The 22521-nt window shown below is 48.8% G+C and overlaps 2 protein-coding genes across 2 annotated transcripts; both read right to left on the reverse strand.

The window, feature by feature from the left end:
• Positions 1–4270: 4270 nt before the first annotated feature.
• Positions 4271–11173, reverse strand: LOC140720151 (uncharacterized). The gene is made up of 6 exons (XM_073035035.1): positions 10898–11173; positions 9758–9859; positions 8633–8702; positions 5398–5627; positions 4694–5226; positions 4271–4619 (listed from the first exon to the last, which is right to left on the reverse strand). Exons 1-6 carry the CDS (start codon positions 11171–11173, stop codon positions 4271–4273), a joined length of 1560 nt encoding a protein of 519 aa, XP_072891136.1.
• A 9624-nt stretch (positions 11174–20797) lies between these two features.
• Positions 20798–22196, reverse strand: LOC140720175 (uncharacterized). The gene has a single exon (XM_073035055.1). The coding sequence runs from the start codon at positions 21956–21958 to the stop codon at positions 21065–21067; it is 894 nt and encodes a 297-aa protein (XP_072891156.1). The 5' UTR covers positions 21959–22196; the 3' UTR covers positions 20798–21064.
• Between the last annotated feature and the right edge of the window lie 325 nt (positions 22197–22521).

A 22521-nucleotide genomic window follows, 5' to 3' on the forward strand; every position in this document is an offset into this window, starting at 1 on the left:
TAAACTCTTTCCAGGTCACCTTATAACTCTCTAGAAGTCTATTGAAGTTTATTGAAGCTTTCATAAGTTTTTCTGTTCTTCTGAACTAGATTTGCCACAACCTTTGTACACCATGGTTCTTTTACCCGACCATGCTTTCCCTGCCTCAATGGAACTTACCTGTGTTGAACGCCATGCAATTGTTCCCTGAACATATGCGACATCTCTGCCGTGAATTTCCCTGAAAATACCTGCCCACAACCTGTGCTCCTGACTTTCTGCCTAAAAGCACTCTACCCAATTAAATGTTTACACGAATCGTGTGCTCCTGCCCTCTCCAGCGCTATGGTGAAGGAGATAAGAGCTGTGATCACTTCCTCCAAAGAGCTCCCCCACCCCAGTGACCAGGTTCGTTTCCCAATACCACATCAAGTACAGCCTCTTCTCTAGTTGGCTTATCAACAAGTTGTGGCAGGAACCCTTCCTGAACACACCTGACAAACTCCACCCCATCCAAACCCCTTGCTCTAAGAAATCACCCATCACAGCAGAATCATTATTGCACCCTTCCAGAATCTACCTCCCTGAAACACAGAAAACCTCCAGAACAATACGGGCCTTTCGGCCCACAAAGCAGTGCCGAACACGTCCTTACCTTAGAACTGCCCAGGCTTACCCATAGCCCTCTATTTTTCTAAGCTCCATATTCCCATCCAGGAGTCTCTTAAAAGACCCTGTGGTTTCCTCCTCCACCACGGCCGCCGGCAGCCCATTCCAAACACTCACCACAATCTGTGTCTCTATATTTCTCGGCCATCCTCCTTGGCAGTTCTCCCTTTTGTTCTTATCCTGTCTTTGAGTTTATGAGTTTATGTGTCAGTCTTGGACTTTGTGAAGGAGCCCTAACTCCATCCTCATCATCCCCATTTTCTCTTCTCTCTCTCCTCCCTCACACTTCACTGCATGTGTTTGTGTGTGAGATCTGCCTGTCCACTTTCCCCTAACACAGTCCTGTACAAACCACAATCCTCGCTAGCTCAAATAATCTGAAAATCGTATCCCTTCCCTCATGCACCAGCTCCTCAGCCACGTGTTAAACTGTACAATCTTCCTGTTTCTGGTATGTGGCACAGGTGGCAACCCTGAGATCACCAGCCTGGATGAGCTTCCCTTGAACTTCCTTAAGAATGCTGAACACTCGACCAGAGATGTCCCGGACACTGGCACACAGGGGGCAACATACCATCCCGAAATCTCGTTCTCACCCACAGACTGTTAAGTCTCACCCACAGACTTAACAAACAGTTAAGTCTGTTTCCTTAACTAATGAATCGTCTATCACACAGCCCGACTCTTCCCCCCTCTTCCCTTCTGAGTTAAAGAGTGAGAGACCCAACGGCTGTGACTTTCCTCTGCTGGGTCCCTCCCCACCCCGCCTGTAACAATATCCAGAATGATACCACAGTTGTTGAGGGGATGACCACAGGGGTACTCTGAGTGGCTGTTTAACTCCTTTCCTTTCCCTGGCTGTCACCCAATTGCCTGTGTCCTGCACTGTGGGTGCAACTACCTCTCTATACATCCCATCTATCACCCCTGAAGCCTCCAGAATGATCTGGTGTTCATCCGGTTCCAGCCTCTTTAATGCAGATTGTTAGAAATTGTAGCCGGATCCACTTCTTGAAGGTGTAATGATCAGGGACACTGGAGGTGTCCCTGCCTCCTTACATCCCTCAAGAGGGGTTTTCCACTACACCACCTATAATCTCTACTGTTCTCCCTGAGGAAAATTTACCTTCGGCTTAATTATACCTTCTCTGACTGAAGGCCATCATCACTGACAGCTAAAGCCTCAAAATCTCCACTCCGACTCTATTCACTCTGACACTGACCGCTCCACTTGCTCCTGCCCAACTTTAAGTTCTTCTTTCTGATTAAATACAAATGCTGATTGGCCACAGCTCAAAGCTCCAACAAAAAAATGCAGCAAGCTGCTGCCTTTAAAAGAGATGGTTGTTGACTTCAGGAGAGCACGGAGTGACCACTCTCCGCTGAACATCGACGGCTCCTCCGTTCAGATCGTTAAGAGTACCAAATTTCCTGGTGTTCGCCTGGTGGATAATCTCACTTGGTCCCTCAACACCAGCTCCATAGCAAAGAAAGCCCAGCAGCGTCTCTACTTTCTGCAAAGGCTGAGAAAAGTCTATCTCCCACCACCCATCCTCATCACATTTTACAGAGGATATATCGAGAGCATCCTGAGCACATCCTGAGTCGGAACCATCACTGCTTGGTTCGGGAGTTGCACCGTCTCGGATCGTAAGACTCTGCAGCAGATTGTGAGGCCAGCTGAGATCATCGGAGTCTCTCTTCCCGTCATTACAGACATTTACACCACACACTGCAGCCGCAAAGCTAACAGCATTGTGAAGGATCCCGCGCACCCTTCATACAAACCCTTCTACCTCCTGCCATCTGGCAAAAGGTACCGAAACATTCGGGCTCTCAGATCCAGACTGTGCAACAGTTTCTTCCCCAAGTCATCAGACTCCTGAATACCAAGAGTCTAAACTGACATTTACATAATTATTATTATCTTGAAATTTGTCCTCTACTGTGCCTATTGTCTTGTTTTTCAATTAATTATTTTAAATTAATTATTGTGCAGCCTTGCACTGTTTTGTGCACTTTATGCAGTCCTGTGTAGGTCTGTAGTCTAGTGTAGTTTTTGTCTTGCTTTACGTAGTCCAGTTTAGCCTTGAGTTGGCTCACATAGTCTAGTGTAGTTTCGTGTTGTTTCATGTAGCACCAGGGTCCTGGAGAAACATTGTTTCTTTTTTACTGTGTACTGTCCCAGCAGTTTATGGTCAAAATGACAATAAAAAGCGACTTGACTTGACTTTAATCCTCGACCACTGACCGCAGGCCAAAGTCAGCAATGTTTCCACAAGGGACAATCTTGCCTGACAAATCTGTTGGCATTCTTTGAAGAAGTAACAGGCAGGATAGGCAAAGGAGAATTGTTTCCACAACTGAAACTCTTGGTGGAATTCATTGAAAAAGCAACCCAAAGGACAGATAAATAAGAATCGGTTTATGTTGTACACTTGGATTTTCAGAAGGCCTTTGACAAGGTGCTGCACATGAGGCTGCTGAACGAGCTGTGTGCCCATGGTATTACAGGGGAGACTCAAGCACGGATTGAACCCTGGCTGATTGGTAGGAGGCAAAGTGTGGGGATAATGGGAACCATTTCAGTTTGGTGTCACTCAGGGTCTGTGCTTGGACTGGTGCTTTTTACATTATATTCCAATAATTTGGAAGATGGAATTGTTGGCTTTGTTACAAGCTTTGGATAGGGCATGAAGACATGAGGAGGGGCAGGTAGTTTTATGTAGGGAGGCTTAGACAGATTGGAGAATGGGTTAAGAAATAGCAGATGGAATACAGTGCTGGGAAGTGTGTGTTCATGCACTTTGACAGAAGAAGTTGACTTTTTCTTCTAAATGGACAGAAAATACCAAACAACTGAGGTGCAAAGGGACACGGGGAGTCCATGTTCAGGATTCCCTAACAGCTAATTTGCAGGTTAAAACTGTGGTTCTGGAAGGCAAATGCAACGTTAACATTCATTTCAAGAGATCTACAGATAAGCAAGGATGTAATTTGTAAAGTTGGTAATCACTGGTGAGGCCTCACTTGGAGTACAGGTTTGGGCCGCTTATCTTAGAAAGGATGTACTGAAACTGGAGAAGGTTCACTGTAGGTTCACAAAAAATATTCCAGGATTGAATGGATTGTCCTATGAAGGCGTTTAATCGGCCTGAGCTTGTATCAGCAGAGGAATTAGGGAGGAACTCATTGAAACTTATCAAACTGTGGAAGGGCTTGATAGAGTGGATGTGGAAAGGATGCTTCCAGTGGTGGAAGAGTCTACGACCAGGGAACAGAGCATCAGAATAGAGGGGTGTCCTTTGAGAACGGAGATGACAGAGAACGGACACAGAGTGCTGAATCTGCAGAATTCTTTGCCACAGGCAGCCGTGGAGGCCAAATCACTGGGTCCATTTCAGGCAGAGATAGATAGGTTATTGATTAGTGAGGGCATCAAAGGGTATGGGGAGGAGGCAGGGGAGTGGGGATGACTGGAAGAATTGGATTAGCTCATGATGGAATGGCGGAGCAGATTCGATGGGCTGAATGGCCTACTTCTGCTCCTATATCTTATGGTCTTATGTTCTAACGGTCTGTCCCCGGTGTGACCTGTCTGATGTAGCTTCCAGTCAAATGACTAAGTGAATCCCTTCCCACAGTCTAAGGTGGTAAATGATTTCTCCTCAGTGTGAACTAACTGGTGTCTCTGTAGTTTGGATGACCGAGTGAATCCCTTCCTACATTCAGAGCAGGTGAATGGCCTCTCCCCACTGTGGATTCGCTGGTGTGACAGAAGGTTGGATGACTGAGTGAATCCCTTCCCACATTCAGAGCAGGTGAATGGCCTCTCCCCAGTGTGAACCAGCCGGTGTCTCTGTAGGGTGGATGAATGCGTGAATTCCTTCCCACATTCGGAGCAGGTGAACGGCCTCTCCCCAGTGTGAACACGCAGATGCATTTTTAAGTCTGATGACCCAGCGAACAGTCTGAGCAGATAAATGGTTTCTCCCCAATGTGAAAGCACTGATGTGTGTTCAGTTCAGATGACCGAGTGAATGGCTTTCCACAGTCTGAGCAGGTGAATGGCCTCACCCCAGTGTGAACTCGCTGATGTATTTTCATGTCAGATGACCGAGTGAATCCCTTCCCACATTCAGAGCAGCTGAACGGTTTCTCCCCAGTGTGAACTTGCTGATGTACCTTCAGTTGAGCTAAACGAGTGAATTGCTTCCCACAGACTGAGCAAGTGAACGGTTTCTCTCCAGTGTGAACCAGCTGGTGTCTCTGCAGTTTCGATGAATATGTGAATCCCTTCCCACATTCAGAGCAGGTGAACGGACTCTCCCCAGTGTGAACTTGCTGATATGCCTTCAGTTGGTTTGACTGATTGAATCCCGTTCCACATTCAGAACAAGTGAACAGTTTCTGCCCAGTGTGAACTTGATGATGTTTCTTTAGCTGAAACGACCAAATGAATCTCTTGCCACATTCAGAGCAGCTGAACGGTTTCTCCCCAGTGTGAACTCGCTGATGTACGGTCAGTTGAGTTAAACGAATGAATTCCTTCCCACAGTCTGAGCAAGTGAACGGTTTCTCCCCAGTGTGAATTCGCTGATGTTCCTTCAGTTGAGATGACCGAGTGAATCCCTTCTCACAAAGTGAGCAGGTGAACGGTTTCTCCCCAGTATGAACCAGCTGGTGTCTCTGTAGTTTGGATGAATATGTGAATCCTTTCCCACATTCAGAGCAGGTGAATGGACTCGCCCCAGTGTGAACTTGCTGATGTGCCTTCAGTTGGTTTGACCGATTGAACTCCTTTCCACATTCAGAACACGGCAACTGTTTCTCCCCAATGTGAATTCGCTGATGTTTCTTTAGTTGAGATGATCGAATAAATTCCATCCCACAGTCAGAACACATGAATGGTTTCTCCCCAGTGTGAACCAGCTGGTGTCTCAGTAGGTTAAAGGACCGAGTGAACTCCTTCCCAAAGTCTGAGCAGGTGAACGGCCTCTCCCCAGTGTGAACCCGCCGATGTACCTTCAGTTGAGATGGCGAAGTGAACTCGTTCCCACAGTCTGAGCAGGTGAACGGTATCTTCTCAGTGTGAACTCGCCGATGTACCTTCAGTTGAGATGACGAAATGAACTCCTTCCCACAGTCTGAGCAGGTGAACGGCCTCTCCCCAGTGTGAACTGGTGACGTTCATTCAGTTGAGATGACGAAGTGAACTCCTTCCCACAGTCTGAGCAGGTGAACGGCCTCTCCCCAGTGTGAACTGGTGACGTTCATTCAGTTGAGATGACGAAGTGAACTCGTTCCCACAGTCTGAGCAGGTGAACGGCATCTTCTCAGTGTGAACTGGTGACGTTCATTCAGTTGAGATGACTAAATGATTCTGTTTTGCCATTCAGAGGTGGGGAAAGGCCATGGCACCGTGTGAACCTGCTGGTGTCTCTGTAGTGTGGCTGATTGTGTCAGTGCCTTCCCACACTCTGAGAAACGTCTCCTCACTGGTGAATTTTTGGATATATCTTTCGCATCGATGACAGAATGAATTGCTTCCTGCAGTCAGAACAGGTGGAGCATCTCACTCTGGTGTGAACTTGCTGATGTATCTTCAGGCTGGATGACTGAGTAGTTCCCCTCCCTCACACAGAGCAGGTGAACGGCCTCTCTCCACGGTGAACTCACTGGCGTGTCTGCGGGTGGGCTGTGAGTGAACCCCTTCCCACACTGAGAGAAGGAGAATGTTATCTCACTGCGATCAATTCTCTGGCAATTCAGAAAGTCAGATGTTTGAAACCCTTGTTCAATCAATGCAGTTGAAGAACTGATCTCCAGTGAACAAATGCTGGTGTGTTCTCAGCACCCCGGTTCCAGTGCATTTCACTGAGTTACAACAGAAAACTTCATTTCAAACACAAAACACATTTCCAGCTGGGATGAGATAATTCTTCATCTCCAATAATCGAAAACAGTTGTGTTGTTGTTGTTGTTGTTGTTGCTGCAGAGAAAATATTTAGTCACTCCTTAAATATCTGTACAGAGACAGCAAAACTGACATGTTACTGTGTTTAAGATTCCCGTACACAAGTGTTCGGTCATTTTAAAACTGTAGAAATATTTGCAAAATACATCAATGGGTGAAGGACAGTATTTCAGGAGAGATTTTAGTCTGTGGTGAGAACATAAGAAATAGGAGCAGGAGTCGGCTATCCGGCCCATCGAGCCTGCTCCACCATTTAATAAGACCATGGATTCATCTCCACCTACCTGCCTTTTCCCCATAACCCTTAATTCCCGTACTATGCAAAAATCCATCCAGCCTTGTCTGAAATATATTTACTGAGGTAAGCTCCACTATTTCATTGGGCAGAGAAATGCACACATTCATCAACTTCAGGGAAAAACAGTTCCTCCTCATCTCCATCCCAAATGCCCTGAATCTTGAGGTGATGTCCTCTAGTTCTAGTCTAACCTGCCAGTGGGAACAACTTCCCTGCCTCTATTTTATCTATCCCTTTCATAATTTTACATGTTGAGCTGTGACCTTTGGCATAACAATTTTATCCCATTCAACTCTAGTTGAGATATACCCCAGGCTACTGTGGGAAGTGAGGGAGGAGTTTGCTGAGCCTCTGGCGATGATCTTTGCATCATCAACGGGGATAGGAGAAGTACTAGAGCACTGGACGACATTGTTCCTTTGTTCAAGAAAGGGAGTAGAGATAACCCAGCCAATTATAGACCAGTGTGTCTTACTTCAGTGGTGGACAAGTTGTTGGAGAAGATCCTGACAGCAGGCAGGATTTATGAGCATTTGGAGAGTCATAATCTGATTAGGGGTAGTCAGCATGGCTTTGTCAAGGACAGGTCATACATACAAAAACAAAACACAATGATGAAGGTAGAACATTGAATGTAGTGTGCATGGCTTTCAGTAAGACTTTTGATAAGATTCCCCATGTGAGGCTCAATCAGAAAATAATGGGGCATGGATCCAAGGAGAACTTGCTGTGTGGATCCGGAATTATGAAAGGGTGGTTGTACATGGTTCATATTATGCAAGGAGGACGGTGACCAGTGTTGTTCTGCAGGCATCTGTTCTGGGACCCTCTTCTTTGAAATTTCTATAAATGACCTTGATGAGGAAGTAGAACGGTTGATTAGTAAGTCTGCTGATGGCACAGAAGTTGAGGATATTGTGAATAGTTGTAAGAGGCTACAGCACGGCATTAATAGGATGCAGAATTGGGATGAGAAGTGCCAGATGGAGTTCAACAGAGATAAGTGTGAAGTGATTCATTTTGGTAGGTCAAATTTGAAGAGAGAATATAATATTATGTTAGAACTCTTGGCAGTGAACAGGATCAGTGAGAACTTGGGGTCCATGTCAATAGCACACTCAAAGCTGCTATGCAGTTTGACATTGTTGTTAAGAAGGAGTATGGTGTGTCGGCCATCAACCACGGGACTGAGTTCATGAGCTGTGAGGTAATGTTACAGACATTAGTGAGATGCCACTTGGAGTACGGTGTTTAGCTCAGTTCTGGTCACCTGATTACAGGAAGGATGTGGATACTATAGACAGTGTGTAGAGGAGATTTAAAAGCATGATGAATAGATTGGAGAACACGCTTTATGAGAATGGCTTAAGTGAACTTTGGAGCGACAGAAAATGAGAGGTGACCTCACAGACGTGTAAAAAGTGATGAGAGGTATTGATTGTGTGGATAGCCAGAGGCTTTTTCCTAGGGCTGAATTGACTAACATAAGGTGGCATAGTTTTAAGGTGCTTGGAAGTAGGTAGAAGGGGGATGTCAGAAGTAAGTTTTTCACACAGAGAGTGGTCGGTGCGTGGAATGCACTGCTGGCAATGGTGGGAGAGGTGGATACAATAGGTCTTTTAAGAGACTCTTAGATATGTACACGGAGCTTAGAAAAAATAGGCGGCTATACAGTATGGAAATTTGAGGCAGTTACTAGAATAGGTTACCTGTTACTGCGGGCTGAAGGACCTGTAATATTTTGTAGACTTCTATGTTTATATTTGAGGTCCTCGTCTTCTAACAAGGCACGTATCAGACGTCCTGACTGACCATCAAATTCTCTGACTGTATTCCTCTCTGTATGAGGATAGGCTATTTCTGCCTTCAATCAATCTGTGACTTGGCTCAACTTGTCTGTGTCCTTTAGTACTATTTCAAGTTCTGGTCATGTTCCACAGCATTACAAAGAGCCCCTGTTACTCCATGTATGATCCTGGAGATGTTCTGTTTACTCAGATCCCCTCTCCCAACTGATTGACAGTGATGAACTCGAGGAAATGCCAATGAACATGTTTTTTACACAGAAAGTAACGAGTGTGTGGAATGGGCTGCCGGCGACGTTGGTGGAAGCGGATACGATAGGGACGTTTCACAGACTCCTGGGTAGGTACATGGAGGTTAGAAAAATAGAGGGCTAATAGGTAAATGCTAAGGTACGGACAAGTTCGTCACAGCGGTGGGGGCCGAAGGGCCTGTATTGTGCTGCCGGCTTTCTACGTTTCTATGAAGGGGAAGGCAGTAGTTATTCTCTTTGAAGTGTGGCACTTTTGTGATGTGAAACCCATAAGTGACTTGTCATCCAGGTCAAAGGTGTTATTTACCCAGAGTGAACTAAAGGATTTTTGTTTGGCCATACAGCACTAATTGACATTTTCATTGAATGAAATTAACTAGGAACTATATTTTTGTTCCGAGTTCCTAATCCTCCGATTTACATAGTTGGAGCTCGGCAGTGTTTGGGAGATACATCCCCTCACAATGCTTTTCACAGTACGGGGACAACGCTGATATGATCAGCCATGGCTTCCGCTTCACCCAGAAGGCACCACGGATGAGAAACCCATCTATCCGCCATCCGAGTATCCAGCAATGCGCATGCGGAGTCGCGGCCAGCGCTCATCGACCGAAAGCTCCCAGCGGTTCGGGTACGGATCGTGTGGCGGAGAGAGATGGAAGGGACCGGGACTGTCCTGGGGTGCGGGATCAGTGTGCCCGGAGCTCTCAGTAATTTTCCTTCAATCGCGGTTCAGACGCCAGGTGACTAAAATGCGGCCCGGATGCCCTGATCCTACCTGCGTCCGATTCTTGTGAGCCTCTCGTCTACTGAGCGCATGCGTGATAGTAGGGATGAACTCCGACCTCTGCGCGTGCGCATTGATCAAACAGGAGAACATCTGCAGATGCAGAAATGCAAAGCAATGCACGCAAAATGCTGTTGGAACTCGCTGGGGACAGGGAGCAGCTATGGAGAGGAGTGAACAGCCAGCGTTTCAGACCGAGACCCTTCTTCAGGACTGGACAGGAAGGGAGGGAGTCAGAATGTGGGCGCAGGGGAGGTGATAGGTGAAACCGGAAGATGGGGAGGGTGATTTAAAGAGCTGGAAAGTAGATTGGTGAAAGAGATAAAGGACCGGAGAATAATGATAATAATGATGATAATAATAATAAATATTGTATTGATTCCGAGTGGGGAATTCTTTCGTTACGGCAGCAACATCCTCTACATAGCACCATCCAGAGACAGAGAAGCAGTTTCAGCGACAGGTTACTGTCGATGCAATGCTCCTCAGACAGGATGAAGAGGTCAATACTCCCCAATGCCATTAGGCTTTACAATTCAACTGCCAGGACTTAAGAACTTTTTTTAAAGCTATTATTAATGCTTTTTGAGTTAGTGATTTAGATGCATATCATATTATTACTGAGTTAAGTATTGTATGTAATGAGTTTTTGCTACAACAAGTGTATGGGACATTGGAAAAAATGTTGAATTTCCCCATGGGGATGAATAAAGTATCTATCTATCTATCTATCTATCTATCTATCTATCAACATTTCAAAACACACTTAGCAGTGTGCAAACTTTACTAAAATAGAGAATAATAATATACACAACAATAATATACCAATGTGCAATAATAATGTATGAAGTAATAACGCAGAGACTATTAGACTGTGACGTGTGTTCTCCTGTCGCATAAAGATGAACTGCTGTGTATGCTTATTGCATTTGGTAGGAAATATTTTCTGTAACGATCCACCTGTTCTCTGTTCTCCGACTCCTGCCTATCTCTGATGCACCCAACTACCGCAGAGTCATCAGAGAACTTCTGCAAGTGGCCAGACTCAGAGTTGTACTGAAAGTCTGAGGTGTACAGTGTGAACAGAAACGGAGACAGGACAGTCCCTTGTGGGGCTCCACTGACACTCACCTCCACCTCAGGCAGAGAACCACCCAGCGGTACAAACTGGGCTCTATCTGTCAGGAAGGCTGTGATCCAGGAGAGAGTGGATTTGTCTACGCCTATCCTTTGCAGCTTCTTGCTGAGAAGACGTGGCTGGATTGTATTGAAAGCAGAAGACAAATCAAAAAACGTGCTTCCCACAGTGGCACCAGCACCATCCCGGTGGGATGATACTCGCTGCGACGGGGAGATGACGGTGAAACACTCGGGCTCTGTTGGCTGTGTAAGTCTGGGGAAAACCATCTCTGGCCCCGCCAAGCAGGTGAGATTGAGGTGTGAGCTCACCCGAGACCCCCTGCTTGAGTGGAAGCTGCGTGATTTTTACCCTGTTACAAATCAGTACCAAGCAACAATAGACAGTGCACCATACAAAATTAAACGATATAGCTTTATAAATCATAATTTGACTAAAGGGTTAGTAAAGAGAAAGCAAACAAAAAGAGAAAAGGGTCCATTTTAACGAACTGGTCCAATGTGCACAAGTTGGAGCTCATGTTTCCCCTCCTTCGATCTCCCCGGCCTTCGTCGGATCATGGCACCGCTCCAGGTGGAGTTCTACACCCTCTCCACTCCGGCATCTTCTCCCTTCATCTCCCACCGGACAAACACCCAGATCACCCTGGTGTCAGGCAGGTGGCGTGAAACGCACTGCCTTCATCTCCCACCGGACAAACACCCAGATCACCCTGGTGTCAGGCAGGTGGCGTGAAACGCACTCCCTTCATCTCCCACCGAACAAACACCCGGATCACCCTGGTGTCAGGCAGGTGGCGTGAAACGCACTCCCTTCATCCCCCACCGGACAAACAGCCGGATCACCCTGGTGTCAGTCAGGTGGCGTGAAACGCACTCCCTTCATCTCCCACCGGACAAACACCCGGATCACCCTGGTGTCAGGCAGGTGGTGTGAAACGCACTCCCTTCATCTCCCACCGAACAAACACCCGGATCACCCTGGTGTCAGGCAGGTGGCGTGAAACGCACTCCCTTCATCTCCCAGCGAACAAACACCCGGATCACCCTGGTGTCAGGCAGGTGGTGTGAAACGCACTCCCTTCATCTCGCACCGAACAAACACCCGGATCACCCTGGTGTCAGGCAGGTGGCGTGAAACGCACTCCCTTCATCTCGCACCGAACAAACACCCGGATCACCCTGGTGTCAGGCAGGTGGCGTGAAACGCACTCCCTTCATCCCCCACCGGACAAACACCCGGATCACCCTGGCGTCAGGCAGGTGGTGTGAAACGCACTCCCTTCATCTCCCACCGGACAAACACCCGGATCACCCCGGTGTCAGGCAGGTGGCGTGAAACGCACTCCCTTCATCCCCCACCGGACAAACACCCGGATCACCCTGGTGTCAGGCAGGTGGCGTGAAACGCACTGCCTTCATCTCCCACCGGACAAACACCCAGATCACCCTGGCGTCAGGCAGGTGGCGTGAAACGCACTGCCTTCATCTCCCACCGGACAAACACCCGGATCACCCTGGTGTCAGGCAGGTGGCGTGAAACGCACTCCCTTCATCCCCCACCGGACAAACACCCGGATCACCCTGGTGTCAGGCAGGTGGCGTGAAACGCACTGCCTTCATCTCCCACCGGACAAACACCCGGATCACCCTGGCGTCAGGCAGGTGGCGTGAAACACACTCCCTTCATCTCCCACCGGACAAACACCCGGATCACCCTGGTGTCAGGCAGGTGGCGTGAAACGCACTCCCTTCATCTCCCACCGGACAAACACCCGGAACACCCTGGTGTCAGGCAGGTGGTGTGAAACACACTCCCTTCATCCCCCACCGGACAAACACCCGGATCACCCTGGTGTCAGGCAGGTGGTGTGAAACACACTCCCTTCATCTCCCACCGAACAAACACCCGGATCACCCTGGTGTCAGGCAGGTGGTGTGAAACACACTCCCTTCATCCCCCACCGGACAAACACCCGGATCACCCTGGTGTCAGGCAGGCGGCGTGAAACGCACTCCCTTCATCTCCCACCGAACAAACACCCGGATCACCCTGGTGTCAGGCAGGTGGTGTGAAACGCACTCCCTTCATCTCCCACCGGACAAACACCCGGAACACCCTGGTGTCAGGCAGGTGGTGTGAAACACACTCCCTTCATCCCCCACCGGACAAACACCCGGATCACCCTGGTGTCAGGCAGGCGGCGTGAAACGCACTCCCTTCATCTCCCACCGAACAAACACCCGGATCACCCTGGTGTCAGGCAGGTGGTGTGAAACACACTCCCTTCATCTCCCACCGAACAAACACCCGGATCACCCTGGTGTCAGGCAGGTGGTGTGAAACACACTCCCTTCATTGGACAGCTCACATTCCAATGCGCCCCTTATCTCTAACCATAACGCAAACACTCCTTCTATAGAAAGAACATTGTGTTAGCAGTGAAACAGGGTGCTACACTGTCCCCCTCCAACATTAATCATGTTGCTGTGACATTGGAATGATTTGCCACCCCTTCATGCAAAGCACACAGACTAACCCAGGTGTAAATGGCAGTGACACAGCTCACCAAGGCGATAGGTGCCACAGTCTGTTCCCCCGGTGCTCCATCGGCCAGCCTATCTCGTAGTCTCCTGTTCTTTGAGACCGCCTTACCCCGTCATCTACCTCTTCAGGTTCAGAAACTCCGGTCCACGTGCCGAAGCCGCCCCCGGTCTGTCACTCGTCCCCTCCTGAAACACGGCCCCCTCTGCCACTTGGCTGAGCCCCACTTCATCCCTTCCCGGCGTCCCGCTGAAATCCAGTCTGTCCACAGATAGACATCCCCCCACTCCTCCGATTTCATCTAACTCACCACTCACCGTGAGAAGGGTTAGGAATCTCTTCCTAAATCAGTGGCGAGTTAGCAAAGGCACCATATACCACACCCCCACTTCCTCATCCTCCGAAATACTATCCCTTTCGGGGGGGGGGCGGTATAAGCTCTCCTTCAGTCGCTCCGTGTCGCCACAGAATCCTCTCACTAGTTGTAGCCTCTGGGTCAACCCGCAACTCTTGTCCCAGAGGCAGAAGGTGGGTCCGATGGAAATTTTGACAGGCCCGTTCTCATCCTTTGGTTTCACCCGGAAAACTGGTACGTTTGACATCTGACTCTCCACAACACAGGCCCTGCTGTCAGCCAACTTACACTTCCCAGTCAGCATCAAATTCCTTATGAGGACTCGGTCTCCCGGCGTGAGTTGGGAGAACCTAACCTTTTGATCAAAGCTCCTCACACAAAACGCTGGAGCGGCAGCTCAGGCAATCGGCGTTTTGCCCCGAGACCCTTCTGCCGGGCTGAGAAGCAACGGGGAATCAGAAACAGAATCAGGTTTATTATCACCGGCATGAAATTTGTTAATGTAACACTTACCCAACAGGCTGGTATATGTCTAGATGAAAAGGAGATCCAGCCACTCACCAACCCCACCTCCCGTACACGCAGGTGCTGTGAGAATCGCGTTTACGCCTCGCGCCCGCCCACACTATCAAACCCACAAAAAATACCGTTATGAAATACACTTTAAAGAGTTTACTAAAATTAAAATATTAGACAATACAATGTATATGCAAGGAAAAAAACAAAAGGCGACAACTTATCAAAGTTCAGTCAGTTTAGTGCACATCGTTGGAGCTGAAACTTCGAACCATCCGACCCCTCGTCTTCGCACCTAGGACTCCCCGGTGGTCTTCCGAGCAGTGCAGCGCACGTCCACCTTCCTCGCCGTCTTCCTCCCGACTCTCTCCACACCAAAAGCCCGCGAAAACCCCTCCCCCAAGTTCCCAGCCTCACAAGACACAATAACATTCCCCATTGATTAACAAATGAATACAATTACCATATCAGCAAGTATAAAGCTAAACAACGGCGAGAGAAACACTTATCAGACAAAGAAGCAATCCTACTCTTAACAAACCAAAGAAGCCATTTTGAGTAACATACACAGGACATTGTACATTAACTTAGCAGCAGTTAATCATGCTGCTGTTAACATGAATAAGTAAATCAATTACAGTATAGTATATTGAATAGATTTTTAAAATGTGCAAAAAACAGAAATACAGTATATTAAAAAAGTGAGGTAGTGTCCAAGGGTACCATGTCCATTTAGGAATCGATGGTAGAAGGAACGAAGCTACTCCTGAATCTCCTCGTGTGTGTCTTCAGGCTTCTGTACCTCCTACCTGACAGTAACAGAAGAAAAGGACATGCCCTGGGTGCTGGATCTACCCAGAAGAAGCCAAAATAGAAAAAAAAAATATGGGGAGGGGAAAAAGGCTAGCTAGAAGGTGACAGGTGAATCCAGGTGGGTGGGAAAGGTCAAGGGTTGGAGAAGAAAGAATTTGATCGGAGAGCAGAGTGGATCAGAGGAGAGAGAGAAGGAGGAGGGGACCCGGGGGAAGTAATAGTCAGGTGAGAAGTAAAAGGTCAGAGTGCGGAATAGAGGAAGGCGGGGTCAATATTCATGCCATCACAGGGGGTCTCATCGCGGCACAAGAGGAGGCCGTGGATCGACACGTCAGAACGGGGATGGAAATCACTACTAAAAGGTTTGGCCCTGGCAAGTTCTGCTTGAGACGGATGGCGTGAAACTGCTCGTCGAAGTGTTCCCCTAATTGATGACGTCACGCTCGGGATGGAGGAGCAACACCTTATATTCCGTCTTGGTTCCCTATAACCTGATGAATTGAACCATAGCACCATTCTTGTCTGGTGAATCCAGAGCCCCAAGGGAAGCTGTCTCTCCATCTGAATGATGGTCTTTTTGAACCCCTGAAGACCTGTTTTTGAGTAACAGTAATGATCCGCTGCTCTCCTATGCCCAGTTCCCCAGATGGTCTCCACCCCACTGTAACCTCAGACAACCCTCACTTCCCCCACACACCAGTTCTGGTGCCATCCACAATCTCACAAATTGTTCGATCTGCATTCCCCTCCAAATCATTCACACACGTGACCAGCACCAGTTCACTGCAAGGAGACAGAAAGAAGTGAGAGTAGAGCTCAGCTCAAACAAAGAGGACAAGCGAAACAAAGAGCAGGAGAGTGGTGGTGGAGGGGAACTCGTTGGGTCTGGTGTCCAGAAGGAAACGGAGAGCTCTGTGACTTTCCTGGTGGGAGGGGGAGGTGTGTCCACAGTGACAGTAAGATGATCGTGGCCAGGGAACATGAAATCGTTGAAAAAATTTCTTCTGTGTTGCTTGGATTTCCAGCATCTGCAGATTTTCGCCTGTTTGTGACCGGGAAATTCCGTTTGTTGTGGACAGAGCAAAGGTACTTGACAAAGTGGATTCCCGATCTACATTGGGCCTCACTGACGTAGCGGAGGCTGAACCAGCAGCATCAGGTAGAGTAGATCAACCTGACAGACTCAAGGTGAAGTGTTACCTCACCTGGAAGGACGAATGGAGCTGAGAGGGAAAGATAATGGGAGCGTGTAGAACTTCCCTCGCTTGCAAGGATATGTTCCAGGAGGGAGATTACTGGGAAGAGACGAATGGAATCCTTGTGGAAAGCAGAAAGTGGAGGGGGAAAGTAAAGATGGGAAGGTAGGAAGAGGTTTAGTGAAGATCACCATGCAAATCGGTAGGTTTACTAAATCAGCCAGTGTGAATGTGTTTTGTGAGCTCCGCCACCTGCCACAGTCGGCGTCTTTCTCGGGTCAGCTGTCACCTGAATGCGCCGGGGTGGATGGCGGTGGGTTTTACAGAGATGGCGAGTGGTGTAGGGTTCAGGTGGTTTCACAGAATGGTGATGGGTGTACGGTTAGAAGGGTTTTCACAGATGGTGGGGACTGCAAGGATCGGAGGTGTTAACAGAAATGGGGAGTGGTGTCTAGGTTGGAATAGTTTTCACAGGGGGCAAGGGATGTAGGAATGCTGCTCCACCTCGGTGGAAATGTATTCAGTACCAAAATGGTATTTTTGTCTGTAACGAGCTGGAACCTGTATTGTATCAGATTGCTTTGCTAATAAACTTCGTGCAACATTTTGTAGATGTTTAATGCCAAACACACTAATTCCACAAACAACAGAGTGCACCCTGTCCTTGAACTTGTGTATGAAGGAATGACCGTACTGTCTGTGTACCTTTTGGTCAAAGCTATTACCAGTTGTTTTGCACTGCTAATCGTCCCTTCTGCAAGTGAAAATAACAACACTTATGATCGATCCACTCTGAGTTAATTGTTGTTGTTTGAAAGACGTAGTGAAAAGCTGCTTAACACCATCTCCTACCTGGACACTCACTCTTACCTGCACCCGCAGCTTCCTCCGCATCGCTTCGCCATCTCACCACTACACCGCTCGTCGTAGGAACTGAAATACTCATTCCGTCCATTGTCTTCTCTACCACTCGAATTTCCCTCTAAACTCCAGACTGCTGCTTTCTCCACGTCAGCTTCGACACCCTTATTAATCAGCAACCCACTATTTATTGACTTAAGAGTTCGGACAAACGTGGGCTGTTTTCTCTGGAGTGGAGGAGGATCAAGGTGACCGGAAAGAGTTTGATTAGATTACGAGAGGTATAGACAGAGTAGATAGCTGCCATTTTTAACCTTCTGCGTCAGAATGTCTAATCCCGGACAGCATGCATTTGGAGAGATGAGGGAGCTGTGGAATTCATTGCCACGGACGGTTCAGAGGCCAAGTCATCGGGTTTATTTAAAACAGAGGCTGATCAGTGCTTGATCAGTAAAGGTGTCAAAGATCATGGGGAGAAGGCAGGGAACGGGGTTGAGAAGGAAGATAAAAGACACTGGGACAGGGACAGAAGGAGGAAACTTTAGAGTGAGACGTGTCAAGCTCAGACAGATGAGACAGACTCCGATGGGGGTTCTTGTCCGGCACGGAGCAGTGGGGCCGAACACCGGTTCGTTTTCCACTCTCGGACCTTCACTGAGACCATTTCTCATCAATACATGTTTTACAAACAATACAACTTCAACGTAAATTTATTAACGAAGTGTGTTAACCCGATGCTATCGAACAATTCCTTGTCTTCTTGACAAGGCAACTCAATGCTCACCCCCAGCCTGGGGTAGGGAATGGGACCCATTCCAGAGGGTTGGGTGAGTCTGGGACTTTGTGAAGGAGCCCTAACTCCATCCTCCTCATTCCCCTTCCCCTTCTCACTCCCCTCCCTCTCACCCCACTGCATGTGTTTGTGTGTGTGTGAGAGAGATAGAGAGATCTGCGTGCCCAGTCACACTCCAACAACGCTCTCTCCCCCAACACACTCACACTCCTCTGTACGCAGCAATCCTCACCAGCTCAAATGATCCAAAAATCTTATCCCCTCCCTCCTGCACCAACTCCTTCGCCACGTGCTAAACTGTATAATCTTCCTAATACTGGCAATTGGCACAGATGACAGTCCTGAGATCGCAGCCCTGGATGAGCTGCCCTTTCAATTAGCACCTCACTCCCTGAACTCCCTTTACAGAACCTCGTTACTCTACCAGCCCATATCATTGTTACCCACATGGACCACGACCTTCACTGTCCACCCTCCTGAGGAATGCTGAGCACTCGACCTGAGATGACCCAGATGCCAGCATGCAGGAGGGAACACACCATCCTGGAATTTCATTCTCACCCACAGAACATCCTGTCAGTTCCCTGAGCTAACAAGCCACGTATCACCACAGCTCACCTCGTCTCCTCCCTTCCCTTCTCAGTCTCAGAGCCAGACTAAGTGCCAGAGACCCTGTTGCTGAATCACCTCTGACCACAGCTCACCTCGTCTCCTCCCTTCCCTTCTCAGTCTCAGAGCCAGACTAAGTGCCAGAGACCCTACTGCTGTGACTTTCCTTTGCCAGGTCATCCCACCATCCCGGACAGGGTCATAAGGGGAGCGTTGGGTTTGGACCCAAAAGCAAGACACAGACACTGAACTACCAGGAACAGAACTAGGCATGAGTAGGAAGCAAGGAAAATGGGGAAGAAAGGACACTGGACATGACATGGCCCTGGACGAGACAAGGATTCTGGGCCTGGGCTCGGACTTGACCAGGACATGGAACTGGGAACTAGAAGCCTGGGCTTGGACTCCGAGCCAGAGACTGGACAAGGACCCAGAACCTGGGTCTTGACTCGGGCTCGGACTCCAGAACCAGGCGAGGACAAGTCGAGGCTACAGGATGAGGAGAGGCACAGGATGGAACGAGAGACTCCTGGACGGGACAAGGAAACCTCAGCACAGGACGAGGGAATCCCAGCACCGGGCTGGACAAGGTATTCCTGTGCTGGGCGAGGCACAGGGACATGACGAGAACCCAGAGCCTTAGTCGTCGAGGGAGAGCCAACAGGACTGGACGTGAGACTCCTGAACGAGGGAACCCCAGCACAGGACGAGGGAATCCCAGCACCGGGCCGGACAAGGTACTCATGTACTGGGCAAGGCACATGGACATAACGAGAACCCAGAGCCTAAGTTGGGGACGACAGAACGCAGAACACAGGGCCGGGACCCCTCATTGGGTACAGAATGTAGGGCCGGGACTCATAACACAGAACGCTGAACACGACGAGACAGCTCAGGCGAGGCACAGCTTCAGGCAGAGGCGAGGCAAGATTTCAGGCAGAGGTGAGTCGAGGCACTAGGCAGAGGCGAGGCAAGGCCCTAGGCAGAGACGAGGCGAGGCACTAGGCAGAGGTGAGGCAAGGCAAAGCTAGGCTAGGCTAGGTTCCAGGAGGAAGGTGAAGGGAAGGGATACAGACGGGGGTTTGGACAGGAACAATCCAGCAGCCAGAGGCTGAATCCTGAAGCTATTTATGAGACCAGCCAAACAAGAATCAGCTGCCTCAATAGAAACTGGGGAAACCCGGAAAACCTGGAATAAGGAGCATGGACCAGACTGTGATCCGGAATGCGGACTTAACGGACCAGACCATGACAGACAGTATCTGAAGTGATATATGTGTTGCTCAGGGAGATGAACACAGGGATAAACTGCACTCTCTATTTCCACCTTTCTCCTTCCTCACTGTCACCCAGTTTCCTGTGCCGTGCCCCTTGGGTGCAACGACCTCTCAAATGTCCTACCTATCACCCCTTCAGCCTCCCGAATGATCTGGAGTTCATCCAGTTCCAGCTCCAACTCCGTAATGTGGATTGTTCGGAGCTGAAGCTGGATGCCCTTCTCACAGGTGTAGTTATCAGGGCCACAGGAGGGTCCCCTGCCTTCCCACATCCCGCAAAGGAGCTTTCCACTATCCCGCCTGGCATCTCCACTGTTCCAACTGAGAAAATGTAAAGAAGGGGCAAAAAAAATTCTACCTCCATCAGGATTTGCCTTCTCTGACTGACTGCTCTCCCCACTGAAACCTCAAAGTCTCCGCTCCAACTCTGTCCACTCCAACAACGACCGCTCCACTTGTTCCTGCTAATGAAGGTTTTCTTAATAATCCATCCTGACTGTGGAGTGGCCACTGCTGAAAGCTCAACAATAACCTGCCCTAAACCACTGCCTTTAATACTCCATTGGCGAACCTGAGTGAATTACGTCCTCTCAAGCTACTGACCTCTCCGATTCACGATGGGTCAAAGCTCGGTAGGGGGACACAAGGATGAAGGACTGATTGAAACCCATCCCACATTCAGAGCAGGAGACCACCCTCACCACAGTGCGAACCCACCACTGTCTCTGCAGTGTGGATCAGTGTGTGAATGCCTTCCCACAGTCTGAGCAGGTGACCACCCTCCCCACAGTGTGAACCCACCACTGTCTCTGCAGTGTGGATCAGTGTGTGAATGACTTTCCGCAGTCTGAGCAGGTGACCACCCTCCCCACAGTGTGAACCCGTCACTGTCTCTGCAGTGTGGATCAGTGTGTGAATGACTTCCCACAGTCTGAGCAGCTGACCACCCTCACCACAGTGTGAACCCACCACTGTCTCTGCAGTGTGGATCAGTGTGTGAATGCCTTCCCACAGTCTGAGCAGGTCAACGTCCTCTCACTGCTGAAAACAGTCTGGTCTTTTGTTAGCCGAGATGAATGTATGCATTAATTCCCACAGTCAGAGCAGATGAACAGCTTCTATACAGTGTGAACTCGCTGATGTTCGCTCAGTAATGTCTGAGTGAATTCGTTCCCGTCTGAGCAGTTGATGTTCAGTCAGTTGAGATGTCTGAGTGAATTCATTCCCACAATCAGAACAGGTGACTGGCATCGCCCAATGTGAACTTGCTGATGAACTTTCAAGCCTGATGACCGAGTGAATCCCTTTCCACAATCTGAGCAGGTGAACGGCTTCTCCCCAGTGTGAATTCGGCAGTGCCTCACCAGGTTGGATGACGCAGTGAATCCCTTCCCACATTCAGAGCACGTGAATGACTTCTCCCCAGTGTGAATTCGGCTGTGCTTCACAAGGTGGGATGAGTCAGTGAATCCCTTCCCACATACAGAGCATGTGAATGGCTTCTCCCCAGTGTGAATTCGGCTGTGCTTCACAAGGGAGTATGAATCAGTGAATCCCTTCCCACATTCAGAGCAGCTGAACGGTTTCTCCCCAGTGTGAATTAGTTGATGTACATTCAGATGAGATGACTGAGTGAATCCCTTCCCACATTCACAGCATGTGAATGGCTTCTCCCCAGTGTGAATTCGGCTGTGCTTCACAAGGGAGTATGAATCAGCGAATCCCTTCCCACATTCAGAGCAGCTGAACGGTTTCTCCCCAGTGTGAATTCGCTGATGTACTTTCAGATGAGATGACTGAGTGAACCCCTTGCCACATTGAAAGCAGCTGAACGGTTTCTCCCCACTGTGAACTCGCCGATGTTCAGTCAGTTGAGATGACCGAGCAAATCCTTTCCCACATTCAGAGCAAGTGAACGGCCTCTCCCCAGTGTGAACTCGGTAGTGCCTCACAAGTTTGGATGAGTCAGTGAATCCCTTCCCACATTCAGAGCAAGTGAATGGCCTCTCCCCGGTGTGAACTCGCTGGTGTCTCTGTAGTGTGGATGAACGAGTGAATCCCTTCCCACAGACTAAGCAGGTGAACGGCATCTTTTCAGTGTGAACTCACTGGTGTTCATTCAGTTGAGATGATTGAGTGAATCCTTTCCCACACAGAGCAGGTGATTGGCCTCTCCCCGGTGTGAACTTGCTGGTGTCACTGTGGCATGGTTAAGTGTGTGAATGCCTTCCCACCATGTAAACAGGTTACTGTCTTCTCACTGGGGAACTTTCAGATGTGTATTTAGCACCGACGACAGAATGAATTACTTCCCGCTGTCAGAACAGGTGGAACATCTCACTGTGGTGTGAACTTGCTGATGTATTTTCAGACTGGATAATTGAGTAGTTCCCCTCCCTCACACAGAGCAGGTGAATGGCCTCTCCCCACTGTGAACGCACTGGTGTGTCTGTGGGTAGCCTGTGAGTGAATCCCTTCCCACACTGAGAGAAGGAGAATGATATCTCACTGCAATCAATCATCTGGCAATTCAGAAAGTCAGATGTTTGAATCCCTTGTACAATCAATGCAGTTGAAGAATTGATCTCCAGTGAACAAATGCTGGTGTGTTCTCAGCACCCTGCTTCCAGTGGATAACACTGAGTTACAACAG

Source organism: Hemitrygon akajei, unplaced genomic scaffold, assembly GCF_048418815.1.
Source record: "Hemitrygon akajei unplaced genomic scaffold, sHemAka1.3 Scf000037, whole genome shotgun sequence".
Taxonomy (NCBI): Eukaryota; Metazoa; Chordata; class Chondrichthyes; order Myliobatiformes; family Dasyatidae; genus Hemitrygon; species Hemitrygon akajei.